At 39.6% G+C, this 24,952-nt stretch overlaps 2 protein-coding genes across 4 annotated transcripts in view; one reads left to right on the top strand and one right to left on the bottom strand.

Moving 5' to 3' along the window:
* Positions 1-1,280: 1,280 nt before the first annotated feature.
* LOC110962416 (protein PET100 homolog, mitochondrial) lies at positions 1,281-3,811 on the bottom strand. The gene is made up of 4 exons (XM_022210378.2): positions 2,593-3,811; positions 2,304-2,390; positions 2,155-2,187; positions 1,281-1,873 (listed from the first exon to the last, which is right to left on the bottom strand). The coding sequence occupies exons 1-4, from the start codon at positions 2,617-2,619 to the stop codon at positions 1,784-1,786; spliced, it is 237 nt and encodes a 78-aa protein (XP_022066070.1). The 5' UTR covers positions 2,620-3,811; the 3' UTR covers positions 1,281-1,783.
* brd4 (bromodomain containing 4) overlaps positions 3,343-24,952 on the top strand; it is a 45,424-nt gene continuing 23,814 nt past the window's right edge. The window contains exon 1 of one of the 3 annotated variants that reach the window (XM_051941607.1): positions 3,343-3,435. Coding sequence is in view for 2 of the 3 variants with exons in the window: in XM_051941606.1 (XP_051797566.1) it covers positions 13,827-13,924 (98 nt within the window). In the remaining variant the exon portion in view is untranslated. Of the gene's footprint in view, positions 3,436-13,251; positions 13,925-24,952 lie in introns of those variants that run through there. The other 2 variants (XM_051941606.1, XM_022210377.2) reach the window with 2 other exon arrangements.

Consider the following 24,952-nt stretch of genomic DNA (forward strand, 5'->3'; position numbering starts at 1 on the left):
TGATGAGAACAAAGATTTGCTGTCATAGTTAAGGTAGTTCTGATGAAGAGCAAAAACCAGATAGGACAGGCACATATGGGTGCAACCAGAGGGGATGAAACACTGGGTCATGTTTATTCCAATATTAAACATGTCTATAGAGCCAATCCCCTGTCCCATCTTGCCAATTCTGTTCATCTCTGCTTGTCCCCCATCTCCGTATACACCCCACTCAGAAGGAAAACAAAGCCAGAGACAAAGACTACAAACATGGCATGAGGGAGCTCTCTGTCAGCTGCAGGACTGTTTTGCATGGACCTTTAGGCAATTATTTGAATTTCATGACCTACAGGAATTTTCAGGCACTGTACTTTTCTATTTCAAAAACTATGCTGACACTGTCACTGCCAACAAACAGATTCGGATTTCTTCCAACAAGAAACCCTGAATGACCAATAGTGAGGTTCAGACTCTTCTCAAGAGCCTCAACACAGTCATCAGGTTAGGGGACAAGGCCCTGTACAGCACAGCCAAGTTTGACCTGCAGAGAAGCATCAGGGAAATGAATTTGCTGACAACCACTGTTGTTGGGCTCATCTCAGTTGGAGATGAGTCTGCTTATAGAGATGAGGTCAAGAGACTGTCAGCGTGGTGTTCAATGAACAATCTCACACTAAACACCACAAAAACAAAGGAAATTATTATGGACTTTAGGAAGGACAGTGCAGACCTGGCCCTTCTCAACATCAACAAGCAGTGGAAAAGGTCCACTTGTTCAGATCCGAGGAGTGCTCAGGAAAAACAATATCAAGAAATATCTGTGCAATAGCTCTTAATGTGCAATATACATGAAAAAAATACCACACACACACACACACACATATATATATATATATATATATATATATGTTTTTTTTAACCAAATCTGTTATTTTTTGCATATTGTTTTTGTACTTACCATTTACATGCATCAAATTAAGCAGTGCTCCTAATTTCACTGTATACAATACAGCAGCAATAGAGGCATTCTGATATTAATATCAGCCCTGCAACAGATTGGCGACCTGTCTCCAGGGTGTCCCCTGCCATTGCCCCAAATCCCAAGGCTGGCTGTAGCCTATCCCAAGCCCATGGGGTAGGATCCAGGTCCCCAGTGACCCTAATGAGGATTAAACGGTGTGTAGATAATGGATGGATGATTCTGATATCCATAAGGGACCCTGATGGTGACAGTCATGCTGGGAGGATACTAATCTACAGGAGGACTAGGAAAGCAGATGAAAATTTCAGCACAAAATCAATTACTTTGTGTTTTACGTGTTTGCTTAATTTTATTTGAGCTTATAAAGATTTGTTTTACACCTGAATATCTTTCTGTTGATCTGTGTCAAAATGCCAAATTACATCATCTGTGATTCAGTGTTGCAAAATTTGAAACATGAAAACAAAATCTAACAAGCAGAACAGACTTATAGGCACTGCACCTTACAAAATAAATAATAATTACATAAGATGTAAAGCTGTACAAATCCAATAATTATTTAATGACAGTGTAATGATAGAAACTTAATGAATAAAACCCCTCTAGGATTTGATCAGTCTTGTGTGAAACAGATGCATCAAAATGAAACAACAGGAGGCATATAAGTCATTCTTGGAAAATGTCCAGCACACCCGAGGATATTGAAGCTTTGTAGAGACTTCCAAAGTGACATGGTCTCACTCCAGTCCAACCATTTTTTCTTATGGCCAAAAATCACTTTCAGATAATCCTGCATCAGTATTGCCTTGTTTGGCATTATGTTCAGTTCTCAGATTCCTTGGAAAAACTTCTTAATATCCGCTGCTCCTTACGAACTCGCATTCGCTCCTTAAAGTTTTCCAACTCTTTCCTCTGAAAATAAATACAGAACAAACATTACTATTATCAGATATCATGCTGCATCACAGTAGCTCAAAGCAGACTTCATTAAAAACACAACTTTTTGTGAATAGGTCAAACAAATAGCAGATAGAAATGAAGTATATAAAATACAAGTATGACTTGTCAGTATGATCTAAAAAATCAGTTTGATCTGAACTATTAAAATAAAAAAGTAGCAAGCTTTGTAATTCATAGTACGAGGTGCTAACGATAGATAGATAGATAGATAGATAGATAGATAGATAGATTACCTGTGCTTCCTCATCAGGGGGGAAGATTTCCCTCTGGATACCATTAAAAAAAGAAACAGTCATGATGGGACAGAGAAAGAAGACATTCTTTACAATAACACTTCAGTCAACTGATTCACATGTTTAAAAACTTTAAATTTCTTACTCACCTTCCTTTTTACTATATACTCTTCAAAGTACTCTGCTTGGTTTGAGATCCAAAACATGGTCACAGGAAAGGACAGATATAGCATCATCTGTTTAACACAAAATCAGAAAGACCGACCAGTGACTTAGGGTTTGGGTTAGTGGAAAACATGAGTGTTATTCTAATGGTAATGACTAGCGAAACAGCAAACGAAACCAAGGGAGACTCGCACCCTTTTTATACCTGAACAAAAATACATATTAAATATCAGTGCATAATATTATAATATTTTTAAAATATGTAATACTTACTCTGAACACCTCTATTTTAACACCCATTTTCACGTTGATTTCGGATCTCGAACGGTGAAATGTTACCAAACTCCAGCCATTACCCAAAGACCTTCAGAGTACTTCCGGGTTTCGATGAGGTCCAGTCACGTGAAAGTCAGGACGCATGTGTCAGTATTGTAAGAAATGCATATTTTTAACAAAAAGAGGGACACGAAATTCCAGATTTTCATATACATTTTCGCCTCGCGATAAAATACATTTTTATTTAAAAATCTTAATCTTACGTTTGAATTGCATTGTGTTTTAATGAAGGCATGTCGAACCACGGCTGTCCACAGAGGGGCTCCAAACCATTGATTTTGTCCACAGGATTCTCTCTGTGCATTTTTGCTGATATAATTACAAGCAAGTACCACGTCTTTGGGCAGTTGTTTGTGACAAGTAACTTCACTCACTGTCATATTTTATATTTAAAAGGCAAATGGGTCTAGCAACATATACTGATACCATCGGTTACAATGGTACCAGTATCTGTAACTGAATCTGTCCTGCGACTTTTGCACAGTCCAGTGCAGAAGTTTAGGCCTTAATTAATATTCAGTGGTAGTTCTATGGACCTCCATATACTGTATTTTTCACAATGTTTAAATTACACTAAATTGCATCTTTATCAGTACCTCTCCTGTCTTCATACTGGTGCACTGTGCAGAATTTCCTCCTCAGTTGCCGCTGAAGTTGCAGTCCGTGACGCGTCTTTACGTCCCCGTCCGAAGACCTACGCGTGACGTCATCCACAACGAGAGGTGTTCAGGATCCTCGGAGAGAAAGATCCCGCGCGCCCTGACAACCTGATAAACCCAGGTAAACGCCGTTGTTTCCAGCATTATTCTGCCAGTCATGTTGTCTCAGTGAACTAATTGACTAGACAGCAGGACACACGGTAACAGCGGTGTAAGAATTAAGAGGTAGCACTGATGCCCGGCGCCCACTGAGACCGTTCTCTTGCACGGCGGCCTGTTCTGGGTAGCTAGCTTGCTAGCTAAAGCTAGTTGGCAGTTGTCTATCAAAAGACACAATAACCGCACCTACATTGTGTGTGTCTCTGACATCCCTTGCCTGTCTCACCCACTGCTGGCCCCAATTACGGTACAAATAGTTCAACAGACAATGGCACGACCACCGTGTTGGGCATCTAATGCTAGTTTGCTCGTCGACTGTCTTGTGTTGTGGGAGACGGTGACGCCGTCACGGTGATGATGGCGCACACTCAGACTGAAGCTATTTGCTGAGAATGCAGTCAATTGAGCAGATAACAGAAAATCGAGGTCTGGTGGTGATTTTTACATAGCTTGGTCCCACGATCTTCATGACAAAATGCGTTCATCTTGGTCTACTTTCTGTTCTGCTGTGCATGGCACTGACGTCCATTACGAAACCCAAGCAATAATCTATGCCCTGTGGCCTAACGCTAGGATCTTGGCTCCTCGACGATGGTCGCTCGCAAGCAGTCATTACTCTGCAATTTATCGTTGTATTCAACGATCCAGTAATGGTCCCTATGCTAGACAGACGTGTTTGGACGTATTGTGCTTATGTCACCAATATGACCGGCTATTATAGACACAAAGCAGTGGCATTCGTCCGACCTGTGTCTTCCACAGATTACTAACGCTGAGGCCCGTTACTTAGCTTACTGTCTTGCTGCTTCCTTCTAAGAAATATCCTCGCTTTACAGACCTGTAACTTTGCTTTTTGATTTTAAATGTGGACTGTTGCTATAGAAGTTGGACGCAAGATGTGTAACAACATATCAGTGTATCTTAGGACAGACACTTCCTTACCTGCAGTTACTATTATATTTGGACAGGCTGCTTTGCCTGAAGGTGCACAAAGACAAAAGCAGTTTAAAGATCTGAACATAATGTTACTGCTTACTCATGCCTTTTTTTTTGCACCATCCCTTCAGAAATATCTTGTCAGTCTGTTACTATGGATTCTGAAAGAATCAAAGCCTGAGTGACTTATGATTAACTTTTCACTGATCAGATAAAAAGCTTCCTTCAGACATTCACTCCTTTCAGTTAATCAGATTCCATGTTAACCCGTGGCCTTTTGAGTAAAAGTCATCACAGCCATCTTACTAGGGTGGACGTAGTAACGTTTCCATATCACTTTCAACGGCACAAGTCTCAACTGCGTGCTTCACATAAACAGATAGCCACAGTAGTACTTTGTGTTGTGTAAGATGATGTGAGAAAGGTGTTTTCCGCATTTCAGCACCAGCATTGGTATGAAAACATCAGAGAACACATTCACTTCGCTCTAAAATTTTACATCTATTACGCTACAAACTAATATTTAAAAAAATGACAGTTTTACTGTGATAACAGAAAACTTACAGCCTGCTTAATGATATTCACCAATAATGACAATTTTTTTTGGCATAACAATAACAGGCGTTAAAGTTCTGTATGTTGCATTTTGCTATTTGTAGTAGACTTTCCTCTGAGTCATGAAATGCCTGCTGCAGCAGTCGGTTCCGAATGTGTGTCCCCAAAAGTTAAGTTGTACGCATTTATGCGCATGGAACAAGAGCAGCGGTAACTTCATATATTGTTTATAATATAAGTTGTCTCTGACATGGATGCAAGATCATTCAGGATCTAACGGCACATCGGACTGTATATGTGTCTTCGCCTCAGACAGGTAAGCTGTCATACCCAGAGTCTCAGTTTATAAGCTGAGGGTTGAGTTCTGAGTTCCATTACTGCTGTTGCAATATATTTATTTAACTATTTGTGAAATTGTTATTAGGTTAACATTACATATGCACAGAATTCCCATTGTTTAGGAAATCATAGATAAACTGGACAGTTTTTTGGGCAAGCATCTTTTGTTTATTAGTCCATCAGTATGTATTATACATCGCTGGGTGTTCTGTCTAATCTTGCATGGATGACAAACATGAACTCGGTAAAAGGGCATGGATTTGCCATTAATCAAACAAGCTCTGAGGGTTGAGTTGTTAATCACGTTACTCCAATTAATTTTCCTCGATGACGTTGATCAGCTGCACCATAGGTTTGTGAATTGGGTTAAAGTGCTTGTAGATACTAGGTAGGCTTCATGTTCAACATATTCCAAGAGTTGAACATACTTTTCTTGCACCTCTTGTGTTTTTTCTCATTTTTAAAAAAATCTTTTTTGGTCCTGTTCTCTCTGGTTTAGTTGCCATGGTAACACCATCCTTGGCCTAGTTGTGAATGACCCCTGAATGAAAAGGAGAGTGTGGTCTGAGAACAAATGAGCGAGCGAACAAAATTTATTATACTGTGTGTGAGTGTATGTGCTTCATTTATCACTTTTGAATCATACAATTACTACAGCCATGTTACTTTTGGTTTCTCTTCAGTCACATGAAAACTGTGTGTGTGTGTGTGTGTGTGTGTGTGTGTGTGTGTGTGTGTGTGTGTGTGTGTGTGTGTGTGTGTGTGTGTGTGTGTGTGTGTATGCGTGTCTTTGTTTGTCTCTGTTTCTGTGTGTGTGTTTTAAACAATACTTTGACATATTGAGATGTAATAGTCAATTACCCATGTGTTCTTTATTCTTTTCTTATGACCAGTATTTCCTATTGCTTTTTAGCCTATACTTATATTTTTATTTAATTTGTAATATCATCTGTGATGATCTGCTTGTGAGGCCCAGTCTGACTGCGACTTCAGCATCATTCGAATCAGACCGTATTCTTTATCACTTACAGTCAAGCTTTAATATTAGTCACTTTGACAGCTGTGATTTACTTGTGACTGACCCATGTCAGTTTCAGAGATTATATGGCAGAGTAATATATATTATTTTGTTGAATTTGTACATACTTTTCTGAAATTCACCCAGTATAGGCATTGATACAGTCCATCTCTGTACACAAGTGTCACATCTCACAAACCTGTGCACATTTCCATGTCTCAGTATTGTACTAACAGCATCTTATAAATGCTGTCAGTTCAATTAAAACTTCACTCAGCCCTGTTTCAAAGATATACCGATGTGTCAAGAGTTGGTTACGTTTTTCAGAAGCATTAGGCTGGCCTGATTGATTTGAAAACAGTCATTGCCACTTTCACAGTTCAAAGTCAGTAATTTCATCCTCTTCTCCTCAGGCTTCTCAGTAGGTATTGATCACACATGTGCTACTATTAATGATCAGAGTAGCTTGAAATATTTAAAAACATATATATGCAGTTTTTAGTTCTTTTAGACCAGGCCCTGATTTCATCTTGACTGCCACTGTGATCAGCAGTGTCAGGCTGCTCGGGATAAGACAAGATGTGAAGCAGGGTTTAGACATCAGCTGGATAAATGTGCTGAGTAATATCTGTTGGTATGTCAACTTTGCAACAGAGCCTGGCATTTTTCACTGCTTTACCCAGGGCGTATTCTCCAATGAACTTGCTAATGAGATCAGACCCAAGAACGTAAATAAGGTGTGAGAATGCCCGAGCTTTTCAGATGATCGACTGGGTGGTGAATACATCTTTGACATAGCATCGCCTTTGAAGTTGATAGGGCAAACTTGTAGTAGATAATTGTCTATTTGAGCGTCTGACAGTTATCAGTCTGTGTCTTGGTCTACTTGGTGGATGTAAGTCCAATATTCACTTTCTCTTAGCTTTGTTTTTGGTCTCTGTCAACTTGTAAAGGAAATGTTTGGTGTTTCTTGTTTTTCCCCCTGCTATGTTTACTTGCTAGTCACAGTGTGCGTTTACTATTTGGTGCTGAGCAGGTAGTCCACTGCTTCTTCCCTAAAAACAGTTTTCTGCTGTGGCTTTAAACAACACTCTTGACAGCACTATGAGCGAATCAGAACTGTAGAGTTGTGGCTTGGACAGCTAAACAATAAGCAAAAACCCCTATAAACCTGAGATAACCTGCAGAATTAGGTGTTCATTTTTACTGCTTGTTTCACATGAATATTTAATGCCTTATTCTCATTTTTATTATTGATCTGAAATATCTCTTATAGCCGATTTAAAGACTATATATTGTCTCATATATAATGATTTTCAGGCAGTCCCTAGCAAGTTTGATGGGTTTAAGCACAATTTAAATACTTGAGAAGATTTACAGATGTCCTGTTAAAAATGTTCAATTTGCCATAAGTTTTGCTCATTATTTCTATCTTTATACTGCTCAGATCTAAATTGATTTCTTTTGAAATGTTTATGGTTATTCCACCGCAGTTCATCATAAATGATAAAAAAAATCTCAGTGAAACCTCAATAGGTTCGAGGTGGATCATGATTAGGATAACATGAGCTTAGTTTTGAGTATTTAATAGAGTGGTCTGTGCCCATTTTGTTGGAAGGAACAAAATGACTTGAAAGGTCCAGATCTGCTTTGAAAGCAATATCCTCAATCCTAAAAGTACAAAGAATGAAAGTGCTCTAAAGGGTGTGAATGCAAGGAGCCATTGTGTGGGAACACTACAGTTTCTCAAGTAACTACAGTGATGATGGACAAAGATAGTTGGATTGGGCCAAAGCTATACGCCTGCATTGTTCAGTTGCGATTGGCCGTGTATCTGGTTGCATGTTGAACGAGCTCACTCATTTAAGATGGCAGTGGTACACGAAAAAGTGAGGATGCAAAACCAGCTTCTTGTGGCATTTAACTGGCCTCTTGTTAACAGTTCAGACTGGGCCAAAGTGGTAGCAAATGCCATAGATGTTTTTATAGCAGCAGATATGCGCACAATCTCTGCTGTTGAAAACACAGGTTTTGAACACATGCTGAAAGTAATTGAGGCACATTACAAAGTTCCCTCATGTTCACATTGAGCCAGCAGGTTATACCAGCCCTTTATAAACAAACACAACCTACAGTGGTCACAAGTTATCCATCTGCTGCTGTCGCTCTCCTGACTGATGGGAGGACATCTAGGAATACTGAGAGTCAAATGACCACTTGAAATGTATTGATGCATTTCAAGTGGTTAATTTTCTAAATGCTGTGCTTTAACTAATATTAGATTTTTTTATTTGAAATAATATTTCTGTTGCACAGGCAAAGTGGGAAGCTGAAAGTTGCTAATGTGAATACACGGTACAGGTTAAGCACAAGTAATCTTCTGAACTTGTTATCTTAATGGATTTTTTTGTTCTATTATATTTTATTTGAAATATTTATTAGTACATTACACTTTATCGGTAGGATAGGTTGCAGTTTAATAGCATGTATTTAATGTTTTCTTGGTACGGTACACTTACTGAACTGTGGCCTCAAAACAGAGGTATGTCCCAGTGTCCAGTGCTTTAGTACAGTTGGCACAAACAGAAAGTTGGAGCACTTGCAAAGCACAGATTAAAAATGACTGGTTAAAATTGCAACAGAAGACGGTAATTTTAGTCAGGAGTAAGGGCCAGCATTTCATTATTTTGACCCCCCTGCATTTTTAATGCCAACTGAAGTGCCCAAACACAGGCTTTCTGAGAAAAATGTTATTTTCAAGGCTAAGCTGAGATAAGCCTCATGATATCATTAGCCAAAAGTTAATCAGCCTGATGATCTTCTTGACCTGATGAGATCATTTCTGTACCTATGAGAGATCTGCCTGAAGTTTACAAAAAACAACAACTAATAACCCGGATGAAATTTTCAGTCAGAAATCTGATTTCATTTATATTTCAAGCAGATCTCTCATACAGAACAGAAAAGAGAAAAAATTCTCGAACTGATTTCAGAGGCTGAATGGAATTCCTACAATTGTTAATAGCTTAATAGCTGTTAAGATCATGTTAATAAAGTTGGTGCCACTGTAAATTGGATTGGCATTTTTCCTCACCCTGGATCTTGTGACTGTGGTTTGCACTAGTATAAACAATATACAGGTGTATAAAATATTTGTTGAATTTAAGGCAAGATGTCAGAAATGCTTGTGGTTACACAGGTCTTGGTGTAAAGAAGCAGCATTTTTCTACAGAGTCATTCATTGTTACATTTGAAATTCCCAAATAAGAAGACATGGCTGTGGTTTATTACTACTAAGTACCTGTCTCACCACCTGTTTTCTTTATGTTGTTTTCACAACATATAAATGAATGTACACACATGTGTGCTACAGTCTCTCGTGGCAAATTGCCTGTTCCCTGTTTTCTCTGCTCTTGCTCCCTGTAGATTTCAGCTGCTCTGGCACTGTGATGATTAATGGAAGCACTCTCAGACTTTCTTGGAGAATCTCTGTGTACTGCCCAGTCTTCTTCTTACCCAACCCCCAGTCTCAGTGCAATCCTCTTGCTTTCCTCTTGCTCTCGCTATCATCCCCTCCCTCCCTTCTTCACTATGTCTGAATACGATCTCCCCCACCCTTCTAGCAACAGGGCCATCAGTTTGGGCTTTTCTGAATTGCTGTAGGTTGGAGCTTTGTCACTCTGGCAGCTGCTTTATTGTCTCTGGGAATGGTGCATATGGCACGTGGACAGCAAAGTGGGTCTGTGAGGGCACCATCAGTGTGGCTGCTGCAATGAAGTGCTGCTGCTACGTGCTTAATATGAGAAAACGTGCACTGCACTCAACAACTCACCAGGATACATTGCACAGCATGACTCTTTAATTGCCTGACCTCTTGAGGTCTTGACATCTGACCAGTTTTGAAAGTGTGGGTGTGTCTGTTTTTATGCATATGAGACTTAAGATTGATAGAGAAATGAGAGGTCAGTGGTCAACGTGCCTGTGGAACTGTATATTAAGCATACAGATATATAATATAGTTGGATATATTGTAGTGAAGACAAAATCTCAGAGGAATTAATTGAGGATCTTTGTATGTCACATCTGCAGCTACACCTACATCTGTAGACTGATTGTACCATTACACAGAAGGATTCTTGTTTGTTTTGGCTCTTTTATAGGCATTTAGCATATTATGAGACTACAAGTACTGATATAAAAGTAGTATATACATTAATAGTATATTTGTAATATAATTACCTTTTTACTTTGGTAATTATACTACAAGTTGTCATTTGAAATTACCTGACCTTTGGTGAACTTTAGTCTTAATTGTGTGAATTACTTTGTTATATCTCCTGAAAAGATCTTGCCTGAAGTGAACTAAAAGCAAATGACCATATGTGTATTTTAGATTACATTAGTCTAGACATTAAAGCATTAATTATTTTGTGAAAAGTCCTGTTTCTGCTGCCAATGTAGTGTGGATACTGTAATGTCATGAACATACTTATTGGAGACTTATAGGAGTGCCCAGTGGGTGGTCTCACTTTGTTGCATTCTTTCTATTACACACTCTGTGGCTACATCCACAACTAATGCTTAAATTGTAAAAAGAAAACAATCTCTGTACAGACACATGTTTTAGCACCATTCCAACATTAATCTCAGTGTATACTAACACACCTGAAAACACGTCAAGTGGTCATGGACATACACTAGGCATGCAGATGCCAACGTAAACAAAAAGCAGGAGCTTGGTTGCTTAAGCCCATTTCAGACATTTAGCCCTTTGCAGTTAATCTGTTAGAAACTGAACTGAATTCTGTTTGAATGAGCAACTTTGTCGTAGCGACAGCAATCTTACTAGGTCAGACCTAGTAGCATGCCATGCATTAACAGATAGGTTTCCGCAAGTAACATACTTCAAGAAGATAAAGAAGTACCAAAAACATCAGAGAGCACTAAAGACGCTGCTTGCAAGCCAAAGTCACAACACCTTGTTAGCTATCCTTTTTGTACAACTTCACATCTATCGCAGTCTGAAATGTCCATAAAAATAAAAGTGCACTGTGATGAAGATGGAACTAATAGAGAGACTGGTAACTTCAGTAATTACTTTTACTAATAAATAAGTCCTGATGCAAAAACAAGATCGCCTTGGATCAGAATCTAATCGCAAGTCACATTATGGACTTTTCTTCACATCAGACAGGTGGGCTGCCACACACAGAATCATAGTGTATAAGCTACAGTTAAATCATTTGTTATATTGGGGTCATCATCACAGCTGTCAGGATATATACAGTCCGCTAAATGAAATTATAATTGTAATATTTATCTTACTGTTCTTAAAAAAAAAATAGTCAAATTATCATCCCACATGAACAGAACTTTCTGTGTAATAAATCATAAATAAACTAGGCTATCAGAATCCATTATTATCTGTCATACATTACTTGATGTACTGTCCAATCTTGCTTGAATGACAGAAATTGCATTCATACCATGGTTTTCTCTGTCGCTGTTCTGGGTAAGTCTGAGTGAGATCATGAAGAATATTAATGGTAAAGTGACCTATGTCAGTCATTTTATACAGACTATTGAAGCCAACTTTTACATGTCTTAAAAGGGCTTTAATGTAGAAAATATTGTGAAGGAAGAACAGCAACGACCAAAAGTAAGTCACGAGATTTCCTTAACTGCCCAGCAGTTTTTCATAATGATAATAAGATAAACAATGAATGGAATTCATAGGCATAGGCAAGGCTGATGTTTTTGTTGTCTTCTGCAAAAAGTGCACTAGGTAGGAGCATGATGCATCAAAGAGAAACACAAAATGATATTTACAATCCTGTCGGAAAGCAAACATGGGTGACTGTCTGAGTCATCATTTCCAAAAGTTTTTGTTTCTGCCTGTCTGGACTGAAACCTAACCGTGGAGTTTTCAAAGTAAGACGGACTCACCAGTGCTCACAGAAGTCTTTATTTTAGTGGTCCTGAAACTCTGAAGTAGCGTGAATGCCTGGCAGAAATTTGTCAAAAGTTATTTGTTTCAAAATTAAAATATAGCCTGGTACACTTCAGATCAATTTTGATTTCTTCACATTTGTTATTGTTCCGCTTCCTTATGATATACCCTGCATTCAGATTTGTGACAAGTTTACCTGTCGTCTTGATGTACACTGTGCAGCTTCTGCCTCTGTGCAAGTTGTTGACAGCGAGTATTGAAATTAATTACTGCAATTACATCTATCCATGCATTATCCATTATCCTCTCTAGGGTTGCTTGGGGGCTGTAGCCCATCCTAGCTAACTTAGAGTGAGGCAGAATACACCTTGGACAGGTCATCAGCACATCACAGGACCAACATAGAGAAAATAGACACAGAATAGACAGACAAAGTCAAGAAATTGTTGAGTGTTGTAGATTGCATCAGTAAATCTGAAATTTTCAGTGAGTGACTTTTTGACGAAGTGATCACTTTGTTGACTGTGATCAAGTTCTTTGAATTAAATGTGATTCAGAGGTACACTGGTGTTTCTAGGATTCCAGAGTTGGTTGCATAGATCTGGCTTATTGTCGTATGTTTTCCACTCAACAGTTTGCACAGGGAAAAACAAGGCTTGAAGTAATCTGGCCACAATATGAATGCTTGTTGGGCTGATTGAGGAAAGGATGGAGCACAGATAAGGGAGTCCTTAAATTGGTGGGGGAAGGCATACACAAGATTACTCTAAGGGAAGAGAGCGAGTGGGGGTGGGGCATGATGAAATGGACAAGAAAAAGACAGGAAGGGGGTGGGGTGTTAAAGGTGTAACAGAGTGAGAAAGAGAGAGAGGAGAGAGCAAGGACCTCAAGCTATTGATGGGGAAAGAGGGGAGGGTGGAATGAGAGAGCGCGTAGGAGAGAGAGAGGGAGGGGTGTGTGGGCTGAGGCTTGCTGAATGAGGAAGCAGCAGAGCCATTTTTACTGTTGAGTAACTGCATGCTGGTCTGCCTGTGCTAGAGAGAGGGAGAGCGAGCTAGAGGAATAAAGTGCTCCTCCAGGATCTTATCGGAGCCCTCTCCCCTCTCTTGCCTTCCCCTCTCCTCCTCCTTTACCTCTCGGTTGCTGCTTGTGTCCATTTAAGTTGGGGAGGCCCTGGAGAGGACACACAATGGAGCGAAGAGCCTGTGGCAACTGGGCCGTTGTACTGCTGAGAGGGGGATGGGGTAGAGAGAGGACCGGTTCACACAGCTAACACAGCTTGCCGGCTGTAGGTTTCTAACAGCCTCTCCTCCCTGCCTGGACCCACTGTTTCCAGGCAGGGGCCTTTTTCCTGGAACAGCCACCCTCAAACTCCGCTTGGACTACACTAAGGATTACTCACCGTGTTCTGTGGGATTTAAGGATACATACTGGAGCCTGAAGAATAAATCTCTTTTGTGCTTTGGATGAGAGAAAGGAAAAACAAACTTCTGTGTAATTCTTTCATGCCCAGTTCTGGTTTTTGGTTTCTGTTTTTGTTTAGTGGAATTCATAAATGGATTACAAAATGCATGCCAAGTCAAACGATTTGCTGGATTTTCAAAAACTGGACGCCCTTCTGGAAAAAATTGCACATTCTGTCTCTGTGAAAAGGTAATGTGACTTGATTAAATAGATTCTCCTATGAAGTTTGAAATTTTCAGATATGTTGTAGAGTTTCTGTTGTCCTAACATTCATGTGTATACAAAATGTTTGAATACATGGTTTAAAAGCTGAGGAGGAAAAGGAATTCAGGACAGCCTGGAGTTATGATCCTTGGGACTATCATGTGGGTAGCACTATCTTAGGTTTTCCCTGACCTAGCTCCCCAATCCAGTTTAGAAGTTTGTCTTCAGTGTTGTGTTGAAAGTAGTATTGTTATCCAGATTTCAACCAGAAGCCATGAACCTACCTCCTGGTGAGTGAGAGGGGGGTATGGGGGAAGGGGGACTACGGAGGAAGAGTTGGTGTGTGTGTGTGTGTGTGTGTGTGGTGTGTGTGTGTGTGTGTGTGTGTGTGTGTGTGTGTGTGTGTGTGTGTGTGTGTGTGTGTGTGTGTGTGTGTGTGTGTGTGTGTGTGTGTGTGTGTGTGTGTGTGTGTGTGTAGTAGAAATGTCTCCTAGTTCCTGGCAGGGTTTGCCTTGCTTATCCTAACCAGCTGGAAGTTTAGCTTCAAAGAACCAACATGATTCTTGCCTTTTCCTGTTATGTGCCTGACTCATGGTTAGACTTTTTGAGTCAGTTCATGTACTCATGCACTGACTCATATCTAGAGTACTTGTAACTAACACAGGGGTAACTTCTTTAAGTTGGCAACCATTCAGGGAATTATTGAAAACAATGAATCCTTTTGGAGTTAATCATTTCTGATTTAAAAAGCAATCAGACAGATGAACATAAAGACCAATTTGTACTTCGCTTGCATTTGTCTAGAAGCCAAAGTAGAACAGGTCGCGGGTGATTACGATTGAATTGGTAAGCATCCAATACTAGGATCTGGAACCATCGAGAATTAAAATGTAGTGTTCTGGCCAACAAGTGTTACCATAGAAACATCGGCAACATTTGTTTTTCTTTGAGCCATGTTTCAGAGGTGCTTGAAAAAGGCAGCAAAAGGCCAATCACACATGAAACAAAGTATACTAAGAATAGCTTACCCTGCTAAATACTTAATGTCTCTTGAAAGAAAGAAATTACACTCCACAATGTGAAATGGATATGCAGATTTAGAGCTTAACCTATTCTAAGAGATCATCAGGTTGTGATGAATTACAAATCATTAGGGCTCTTTAAAAATCCCTGCATGTATTTCCCTCGTTAAAGCTTTTTGTGTGTTTTTCAGCAGCACAAGCAAACCATTTAGGTCATAAATTTAATTAACTCTGTTATTTTGGTTATTCAGTTAATTACATAATGCTGTCCCATTTAAATTTGCTGCTTAGACTTAGCCTGTCATTATTTACAAACGATGACGTGATGAAATATAATTCTAGGCGGTTTACTAACTCTATTGAAGAGCGCAGCCTACAGGACTTTAACACATTGAATCAACAGTTGTCCTTGAGATGCCATCGGGTTATAGGTAGTGGTCTGCTGCTGACCTTTTCCAGTAATTTTTGGTGTGGCTGATAGTGTTTGCACATTTGAATCACCAGTGGAAAAAACAGCTCTGCTTGTTATGCATAGAAAATCACAGTGTCGCTCATTTAGTGTAGTTTCTCATTGTTTTTCCATTCATTTCTTCTCTTTTTTTTTTTTAGTTAGAGGGCAACAGGCCACAAACTGACTGTGTCACAGCAAAGTAAGGGTGCTTTCACACATACGCCTTTTGGTCCGCTTAAAGTGGACTGGAGTCCGCAACACCAGCAAGTACGGTTCGTTTGGTCTGGTGTGAAAGCAGACCAGATGTTTTGGTGCGGACTAAAGAACCGGACCGAGACCACCTCTCGAAGGTGGTCTCGGTCCGCTTCTATGTGAACTCCAGTTCGGTTCGCTGCTGGTGAGAACACAAACCTGTCTCCATTCGGACTGGCTTGATGGCGCAGCAGAATTTTTGGTCTACGGGAGCTTCCGTAGCAACCTGCACGGGGAATTTTGGGATAACGATAACGTCTTGCAATGCATCTTCTCCGTGCCAAAAACGACTGTGTAATGTTCTCATACCGAATGCGAGCTTCATGCTGGAACAACAGCAGTATTTGTGCTTGCTGCATAAAGCAATGATACGAATATATGGCAACAAGAAGGAACAGGAGAACATAGTTCATTGTTTACGAATAAACCTCAATCCATGGAATAAACACAGCCTATTGTTTTCTTCTGGGATTTTTCCCTCTTCACATGCTGCGCCAATCAGCGTTCACCTACGTCATTATTTTTGTGAACAGCGCCGCCAAACGACTAGGGGGAGATATAACATTCATCGTAGTTGGTTCAACTGCGAAAACACTGGTGTGAATGCGAACCGAACCAGTTGAAATTAGCAACATTGTAACAACTTTTGGGTCCAAACGAACCACTCTAACGGACTAACAGGTGTGAAAGCACCCTAAAGCACCACATTATACCTTAGTATTCCTGTCTGGCATTGTGATGTGCCATTATTGTTTTGGTATGGTTTGATGTAACTAAAAACATCGGTAATTGATGTGCCCAGGAGATACTACAAGGACTACAGCAGCTGGTTACAGGACATTTCCATGATTACTTTAATTCCTAATAATGATTGATGAGCGATCCTTTTACTTTATCATAGGGGTTATCTTGTTATTAATTTCTTGCTTTGATATTGCTCTACACATGACTTTCAGAAAGATAATGATCTGTATCTGTATTCATCTTACCTCACCTCAGAAGAAAGTTTCCTTTTCTAAATATTTTTTTTCGAGTAAAGCCAGTTTAAACTAATCTATTTATTAAAACCAAGTGAACCCAGAAGACAGTCACAAACAAAATAACCATCTAGTAACCAATCTAAGGCAAAAGTTCAAATAGACCAAATAATAAGAACATCAGTAGGATCAATACATTAACGTTTAGTGGCAGACAGTGTGGATTTAGAGTAGAGCTGCTCCCTGGAGACTGGTTGAAGGTGGTTTTGTGAAAGAGTGAAAGGGTGGTGAATAAACAAGGAGTAGTGTTCCTGGCCTTGTCACTGTAGGCCCATTAATTATTTATTTTGTTGCTTTCAGGAAAAACATAAGCCATCATTCTGACACTTAGTGGGTGCCTCAAGTGGAATCCGCAGGCCTGCATTTTTGCTTGAAATCAACCCCCACTCTTGTGCATGAATGATTAATAGCTTACTTTCACGGGGGACGCAAATGTCTTGCTATTATGTTTTTCTCCGCTTTTCATGTAGGACAGTCACTGTGAGGCTACACGCAGGACCAGATTTCCTGGTGTGAGAACCCCCACCCTAGTAACCAGAACCACTTCCTCCCCAGAAACATTCCACAGCAGTCTGCAGTGATGTATGTCCAGGTCAAAGGTCAACTGTTATTCCAGAACTGAGAACGATGTAGGCCAGGCAGCAGCAGGAGGTGAACTCTCTGACTGATCTATGTCTGGGACTTTTACAAACTCGATTAGTGTCACATGCCAACGTTGCTGTTTCACCAGGACAGCAGGTCATTGAGATTGGACTGACATCGACATCAAGATTTACTCAAGATTACAATGAAAGCAAAAATCAATATGATGCTTGCAAAAGTGCAGTAGCAGTTTAAATGCAGGATTTAAATGTGGATTTCACTGCCTCTGTGGTTTTTAACTTAAACGAGACATGCACTTAGAATAAGCGTTTTTAGAATTTCAGGAATACTCTTATTTTTTTGGCTGCATTTGCTGAAAAATAATGTCTTTACCTCAAATAAGGCATTCTTAACAATCAGTGTATTGTGTACAGTTTGTTTCACATAACTATTTGACATCATTACCTAGTTTCGGTCTTGATTTACTCTAAATACACTGTATTCACTAATGAAATGACCAACAGAAAGCAGTGTTTTTGTGAGATGTTCTACACTAAATGTATTTACTGAAAAAATGATTGATGATGATCAATATGATCAATATTTATATGAAATAATATATTAAAATATTCTTGGTAACATCCCTTTAAATATAAATATTGGAACTAGGTAAGGTTTTATTTAAACCAGAGATGATTTTATGCTACTTATGTTTTAATGGCAGTAATATAGTTGAGAAAAATGGAAAAACAAGAGGATTAACCTGTAACATCACTTTGCTGGTAATAAGTTTGTTATTGTGACTTACTAAACATAAAGGACACCAGAAGAAACCGGCTCAGATGGATCCCTTTCCAAATATATCAACATCAGCTGCAGCGTTTTAAAGGACAGCAAAGACAACAGCCCAAACGTCAGCCTTTTTCATGTTTGTCGTGTTTCTGTCTTGTTAAGTACAAATGGCACACAGGTCACAAACCAAACCACTGCTTTGTTATATAACGTAATTCTTCGTCGTTCTTAAGAATCAGTGGAGATTCAATGTAAAAACTTTTAGCTGCTGAGTTGAAAAGCCTCATGTTTAGGCTTGTTGATTCCTGGGACTGTTTGGGTGAAAATGCTGGCATGACATTTGGCTCTGAGCCCACCAAGCCATTTTTATTACAGTCGAAAAAGCAATGCACTCTTCTGAAAATGCCCAACAAGGATCACTGGACAATTTAGAGGCACTGTTTTTTACATTTATTTGTTGCTAAGACAAAGAATGGTTGCAGAAGTAATTGCAAGAACTGATCAACTAGCTGACCTGGTAGACCCATGGTGAAATGGTTCTTTGCGTTGAATTGTCTCATTAATAATGTGGCCATCCAGAAATGAAGACACGAATACTCAGTCTAACAGTATTGACCTGTCTTTCATTATTGCTTAGTCGTTGTTCAACACTTGCTCTAACAGAATGTGATGGTTGGTCAGTGTAGTATTGAACAGCTGGCTGGGTAAAAAGTTATAGTGACGAGTGCCGTGTTTTATGCAAGATGAACATTTGTCAAGTCTTGGATGTGGAATAGATGCTGAGCGCCTTGTCATTCTGCTGCCATTTTTAGCATAGTGTAAGTATGCAATGCTCGCATAGCATCATAACTGAAAAGATATAGCCTAGCCGCGCTAGACAACCCACGGCAACGAATTTAATTCTCTGCCAGGGTGGGTCTAGTTACCCTCCATAAGGCTCGAGGTTGGATGTTCCTAAAACTGGCCGGACGAATCACCATGAAGTGTAGAGTCAGAAGGCGGACGTAACTAAGTGACGACAGAGGCGCGACGATTCTGACAGAAACAACCGGCGCACAATAAACAGCTGTCTTTCGACTCGGCTTTGGCCACAGCCCTTAAAGATTTGAAGCTAAAATTCAACTTAAAGATAAACAAAGGACGGCACTGATGTATTTCATTGAGAAGAAAGACGCATTTGGACTTATGCCGACGGGATATGGCAAATCCTTAATATACCAGTTGGCTCCGCTGGTTGGGAAGCTAATGGGACTTAGCCACAATCCGGCGCTCTAGGAACTACGTCAGCTATTCGTTGCGCTGATTGGTTGTATACCTACCCAATTGCTGCAGAGTGATTTGAAAGACAACCTTTTAGCCCTCCTCCCTCCCTGTTGAGCGTTCCTAGACTCTTGTGTCTTAAGAGCTGGGTCTAGCGCGGCTAGGCTAGAAAAGATAGGCTGATCTCAGAAAAATTGCTTTACTGGACATACTTCCTTATGGCTACAGTACAGATTACAGACTGTCCTTAAATCACTTTTTAACATAACTGACACAGCGTCAGTGATTTATAAGACGCTATTCTTTGACAAACTGCAAAACCTAGATCAGACAGAAAGTATAATACAGGCTGTGTTGCTATTTCATAAATTTAACCTGTGAATAAATCCCTAGTAAAGTAACGCAATCACATCATGAAACATAAATATAGCAGGAGGTTGAATGCCTTTTGCTTTGAACTCTGTCACACCTTTGGTGTTCAGTGAGGCATAATCAAGTGCTTGTCTTCGTTATATAATCTATATGGCTTAGCAGAAAACAGTAAAAACTTTGTGCAGACTGTCATAATAGTTCCTGAAGAGATAGTGGATGGTATTGTCCTTAACGTAACCCTTTGATGCACAACATGGTTCAAGAGAGACACATTTTCCAGTGAATATGGGTCACTTTTGACCCATGTTGTGCATCAAAGGGTTTTAAGTGTCTCTTGTCAGCTGATCCTATCTGGTTAGAGTGTCATAATTAAGAAGTGTTTATCATGGTAACACATGGTTTTTGATACAGTTACAGTGCTCGATTTAGACGGTCGCCAGGTCGCTGCGAGCGCGGGGAATCATGGCAGGCTGATGACCATTTGCGATTAAAAACGTCGCAAATGGCGACCTGGCGACCGTCGAAATCGAGCGCTCGATCGAGCTGAACCGCCTGTCATGTTTTCTTCATGGAGGCAGCCACTCTGTATGATGTCATCAACCTGCCATGATTCCCGGCACTCGTGGCGACCTGGCGACCGTCTAAATCGAGCGCTGCAGTTACCATGTTGCAAGGTGATTGAAAACCTGTCTCTCTATGTAAAGACACGTAGTACAGGATTCTCATGGTTCTCTCGCAAATGTACATGAAAACTAAGTAAATTAGATATAAATACAAATAAAACATCTCAGAGTTTGCAGATTACAAGCTTGATGAGTTGCACGCAAATTTTTATGTGTTCAGTTGTGTTCGTGAGCGAGACTTTTGATGAGCACTAGGCATCAACAAACCAGACTATTGTCAGTGGCACTAGAGATGTCATTTGAAAAAATTGTTTCATTAAATACAGTGTACTGCATATCTGTATTGCAGATGCCTGAATCCTACAAGGGATGTCATCCATGTTTGCTTGTTTATTGCATCTGTCTCTGTGTGACAAGAAGTTTGTTTACACTTGTCATTGTTACAGTGCTGTAATGTCAATGATTGTCACTGTGAGTGTGCTTGAGTTGTTTAGGACCATCTGGCAGTATTTGTGTGTATATGATGGGACTTTGCTCCCTGCAGCTTTGGAGGCCAGCTGGTGCTGGCTCATATCTTTTTTGACTTCGTCCTTGTAAAAGATTTTCAGAGGTCTTTGTCTGTCTCACATCCCTACCTACTGTAATGGGAATAATCTATTTGTTGTCAACTATAAATAAGTTCTCAGCTATTTTGATTATCAATGAATTGCTGTTTTTAAAGAGAAAAAAATCTTAATTTTTTTTAAAATTCAGCTTCTAAAATTTTAATATTTTCTGGTTTCTCTACTCCTTTATAATAGTAAAAGGCGGCATGGCTCAGTGGGTAGAGTGGCCGTCTTGCAACCGGAGGGTTGCCAGTTCGATCCTCGGCCCGTCGTGCTCATGTCGAGGTGTCCCTGAGCAAGACACCTAACCCTTAATTGTTCCTGATGGATTGTGGTTAGCGCCTTGCATGGCAGCTTCCGCCATCAGTGTGTGAATGTATGGGTGAATGTGACGTATCTTGTAAAGCGCTTTGGGTACCTTGCAGGCATAGTAAAACGCTATATATTTACAGACCATTTAAGCTGAATGTCTTTGGTTTATGGACAAAACAAGACGTTTGAGGATGTTATCTTGGGCTTTGGGCAACACTGATTGACATCTTCAAACAATCGTTTGAGAAAGTAATCAACCAATGTACTGACAATGAAAATAATTGTTAGTTACAACTCGAGTTCAGGTTCAGTCTTACTTCTTGCTTGCTACCTTTTCCCTATCTTACCAACCTTTGATGTTTTTTTATACCAATAGAGCAATAGTAAATTTCCATGACATCTCAGTAATGACACAAGTTATATGTGGTTTCATCATCTTCATCACCAACTAGGGCTTTGCAAGTAGTCAAATAAGTTGACTAGTCAACATTATACACAATTTTACACAGGTTAGTATGTTCAGTTAATTTATTCTTTCCCATAGACAATCAATAAAATGAGTTTTATGCTAAAACTAATTTGGCAAGCGCTTGTCAGGAAATGCAAACATTTGATGATGAATAAATTAAATAAATAAATTAAAAAGCTGCAGTTAAAGTAATTTGATGACCTCACACACACACACTTTACTTTTGTTTTTACAGCTATGATTGCGCGCTTGTGACGCTGGCAGTGATCAGGTTATCGAAGCTCATCTTCCTGGAAAGTTGCCCTGACTTCCTGATAACTTGCCCAAATGTTGTCATTCTAGTTTGGCTAGGTGAATTATTCTGGTGCTGTGTTACTGTAAATAAAATAGTGCTTTCTCCTCATAATCTTTACCAAGGATGTTTTTTTGTTTTTGTTGTGCTTGGTCTTTGTGTCACAATTTAAAAACTGTTATCAAAACCCAGCTGGTTGAGAACAGAGTGTTCTCTGTCGTGAAGAAAGCATTTTTTTTTTTTTTATGATTCTCAAAGCTGTCACATTTTTAAAGAACATTTGGCATTCTTTAGCCCAGCTCAGTCTATTTGGTTATATGGGCCACCTGGCTTTTTCCCACCAGATCACTAGTACCTTTTTTCAACCAAGGCTGTTCAGGGGCTGGATTTGAAGCTGTAGAATCAGGAACCGCTCATGTCAGAAAATGGGAGTGGGATAACCATGACTAACAACACCAACTAAAACTTTGTCAACCACCATTTTGTAAGAACCAGAGCTAGTCTGAATAATCCAAAAAATAAGTTTAAAAAAAACGGCTTCAGTATGTTGTGTGTGGAAAGCCATTTTTCCTGCCGTTCGATGTTTTCATGTCATCAATTGGTGTTTGTATGTACTGTTGCATTCCGATTGCTGTTTCCAACAACGTATTTAGATGTGGACTGCCAATATTAATACATCGACCTCCGAGGCAGTCGTCTGTGGAAGAGACAAACTGTCTTCTTCAGGGTGTGTTAATAACAAAACTCATGTTCAAACAAATGTATGCTGTGTCATAATGATATGGTGCTATGGTGGGTTTCTAGCCCATGGAAAATGCAAACCGGTGCTTCAAAAGCCTGCAAGTGAAACTGACTAAACCAGCATTAGCCACTGCCCACAACTAGCACCCAGTTCACACTGACGAACAGAAGGTATAGAGTGTTTATGATTGCTTGGAGGAGATAAATGTTGCAAATGTCATCTGCGGTAAGACGTTTATAGTTTCTGTCTCTCTCTAACTGTTTTCATGTCTTTGACAATCAGTAATCAGTTAATGTAGATCTGATGATGAAGGCTGTTAGACACTTAAAAATGGGAATATCTTCAGCAAAAGTTCATGTAGTTTAAATTGTCTAGTGCAGGCTTTGAAACAACGGGGCTCGACACAATATCATAAATACCTCCACAGTTAGGTGCAATAGCTCTTGACAAAACTGTCAAAGAAGTATTGATTATGCCCTGCTCACTTTTTCCCTCCCTAATAACAGGCAGGAAATGAAAGGGCCTCCCGACTCATTGTACCAATAGTCAAAAGCCAATCTGTGTAGCGATTTGTTTTTTTTTATTACAATGGCAGGGCAGCGCACCCTGGAATTTTGTGCCATTTTTTTCCGAGTTTACGCCCAGAACCCCACACACTGGATGATTTGCAAGATGTTAAAACTGAAAGACAGAAGAAAGATTTCTTTATTTAGTTGTTTAAATAGTTTTCACATTTTTTTACACATTGCATTGAAAGTCTTTAGGACAATATTATTTTAGTTATTGTCTTTTTGTAATCTCTGTTTAAGCTAGTTTAACAAAATCTTAAGTGAAGATTTTTAGCGGGAAATTTGAGCTGGAACTTAACATGAAAGTATGTGTTACCATTTTGTTTTGTTGTGGTGGTGTTTTTTTTTCTTTTTGTATTGTTCTGTTTGTTTGATCATTGTGCTTCCAGCCACAAGAGTACATCTGACTTAGACCAGTGCTGTTTCTTTTCACGTGTGGTGACCACAGTAGTCATTCAACATATTGTCCAGTTAGTCTGAGTTGAAGGGCCTTCAGGAGCCAAAGGCAGTGATCATGTGGTGCGCAAATACTTCCCTCTTCTCAGAAAATGACTCATCAAGAATGAGATTAGTCACAGATCTATACAGTGGTGTGTTTATCTTTAAAGACTCTGTTGTGTGGGTGGACTTGAGGGTGTGAGACTGGGAAACGAACTTGAATCAGATAGAGGCTTGAATACACAGTCTTGTGATCAGTGCTTTTCTGTTCCACAACATTGTTTCTCTAAGTCTATTTTTAGTCGAATATTTCTACATTTTTATTTGGCCTTGTTGCCTTAACAGCCTTTGTGTGTAATTTGAATGTGATGTTCCTGACTGCCTAGGAATGGACGTGTAGGACTGACTGAGCACGCAGTGATTCGTAGTCTCTCAGCTACCAGATGACGCCAGCTCCCCCCCACTCTCCACCCCTGTCCACCCACGTCCCTAAACACTCCCAGGTCCCGAGACAGAGTGGGAAGACAAAGATCCATTAAAATGACGCACACATATGCTGAAACCAAGATCAAACATCTGAGCTTAGATTCATAGCCAGAGTAAGAAGATTAATGTAAACGATTGTAAAGTCCCTAAAATAATAATTAGATGGCAAACAGCACATCAATCAAAGTGGAAGAAATTCATATTTTCTAAAGCATTTATTCAAAGAAAATTCTAAAATAGCTAGCAGATAATTTCATGGCTTAATTTGTGTATTTAGCATCTACAAGGACAAAAGACATTCACTGACTGCTAATAAATAGGCAGTGCATCTTCTAGAAAAATACGTCTGTGTTTTCTCCTCCCGTGTCCATGTATTGCTCTCGTGCTGCTGTGATGTGCCATTGAAACTTTGCACAGTGTACAGTCCGCCTTATTGTTTAATGATTTTTTTTAAAGTCCATCTATACATTTAAAGCCTTGAATCTTTGGAAACGTTTACACTGAAAAGAGATGCCTTGAGCCCAAAATGACTTTTGCCATTATGCATAAACTGCATAGCGATACAAAGTTTTATGAGTTACATTACTGTAAATTTAATTATTTTAGGAATAAGAATGTTATAAACAAGCATCACTTTAAGATATTGTTGCCGTCAGCATTGATTTTGTGACTAATCGCCCACATTCGTTGGTGTACTCCTCATGATAGC

The sequence above is a fragment of the Acanthochromis polyacanthus genome, chromosome 21, assembly GCF_021347895.1.
Source record: "Acanthochromis polyacanthus isolate Apoly-LR-REF ecotype Palm Island chromosome 21, KAUST_Apoly_ChrSc, whole genome shotgun sequence".
Lineage (NCBI taxonomy): Eukaryota > Metazoa > Chordata > Actinopteri > Pomacentridae > Acanthochromis > Acanthochromis polyacanthus.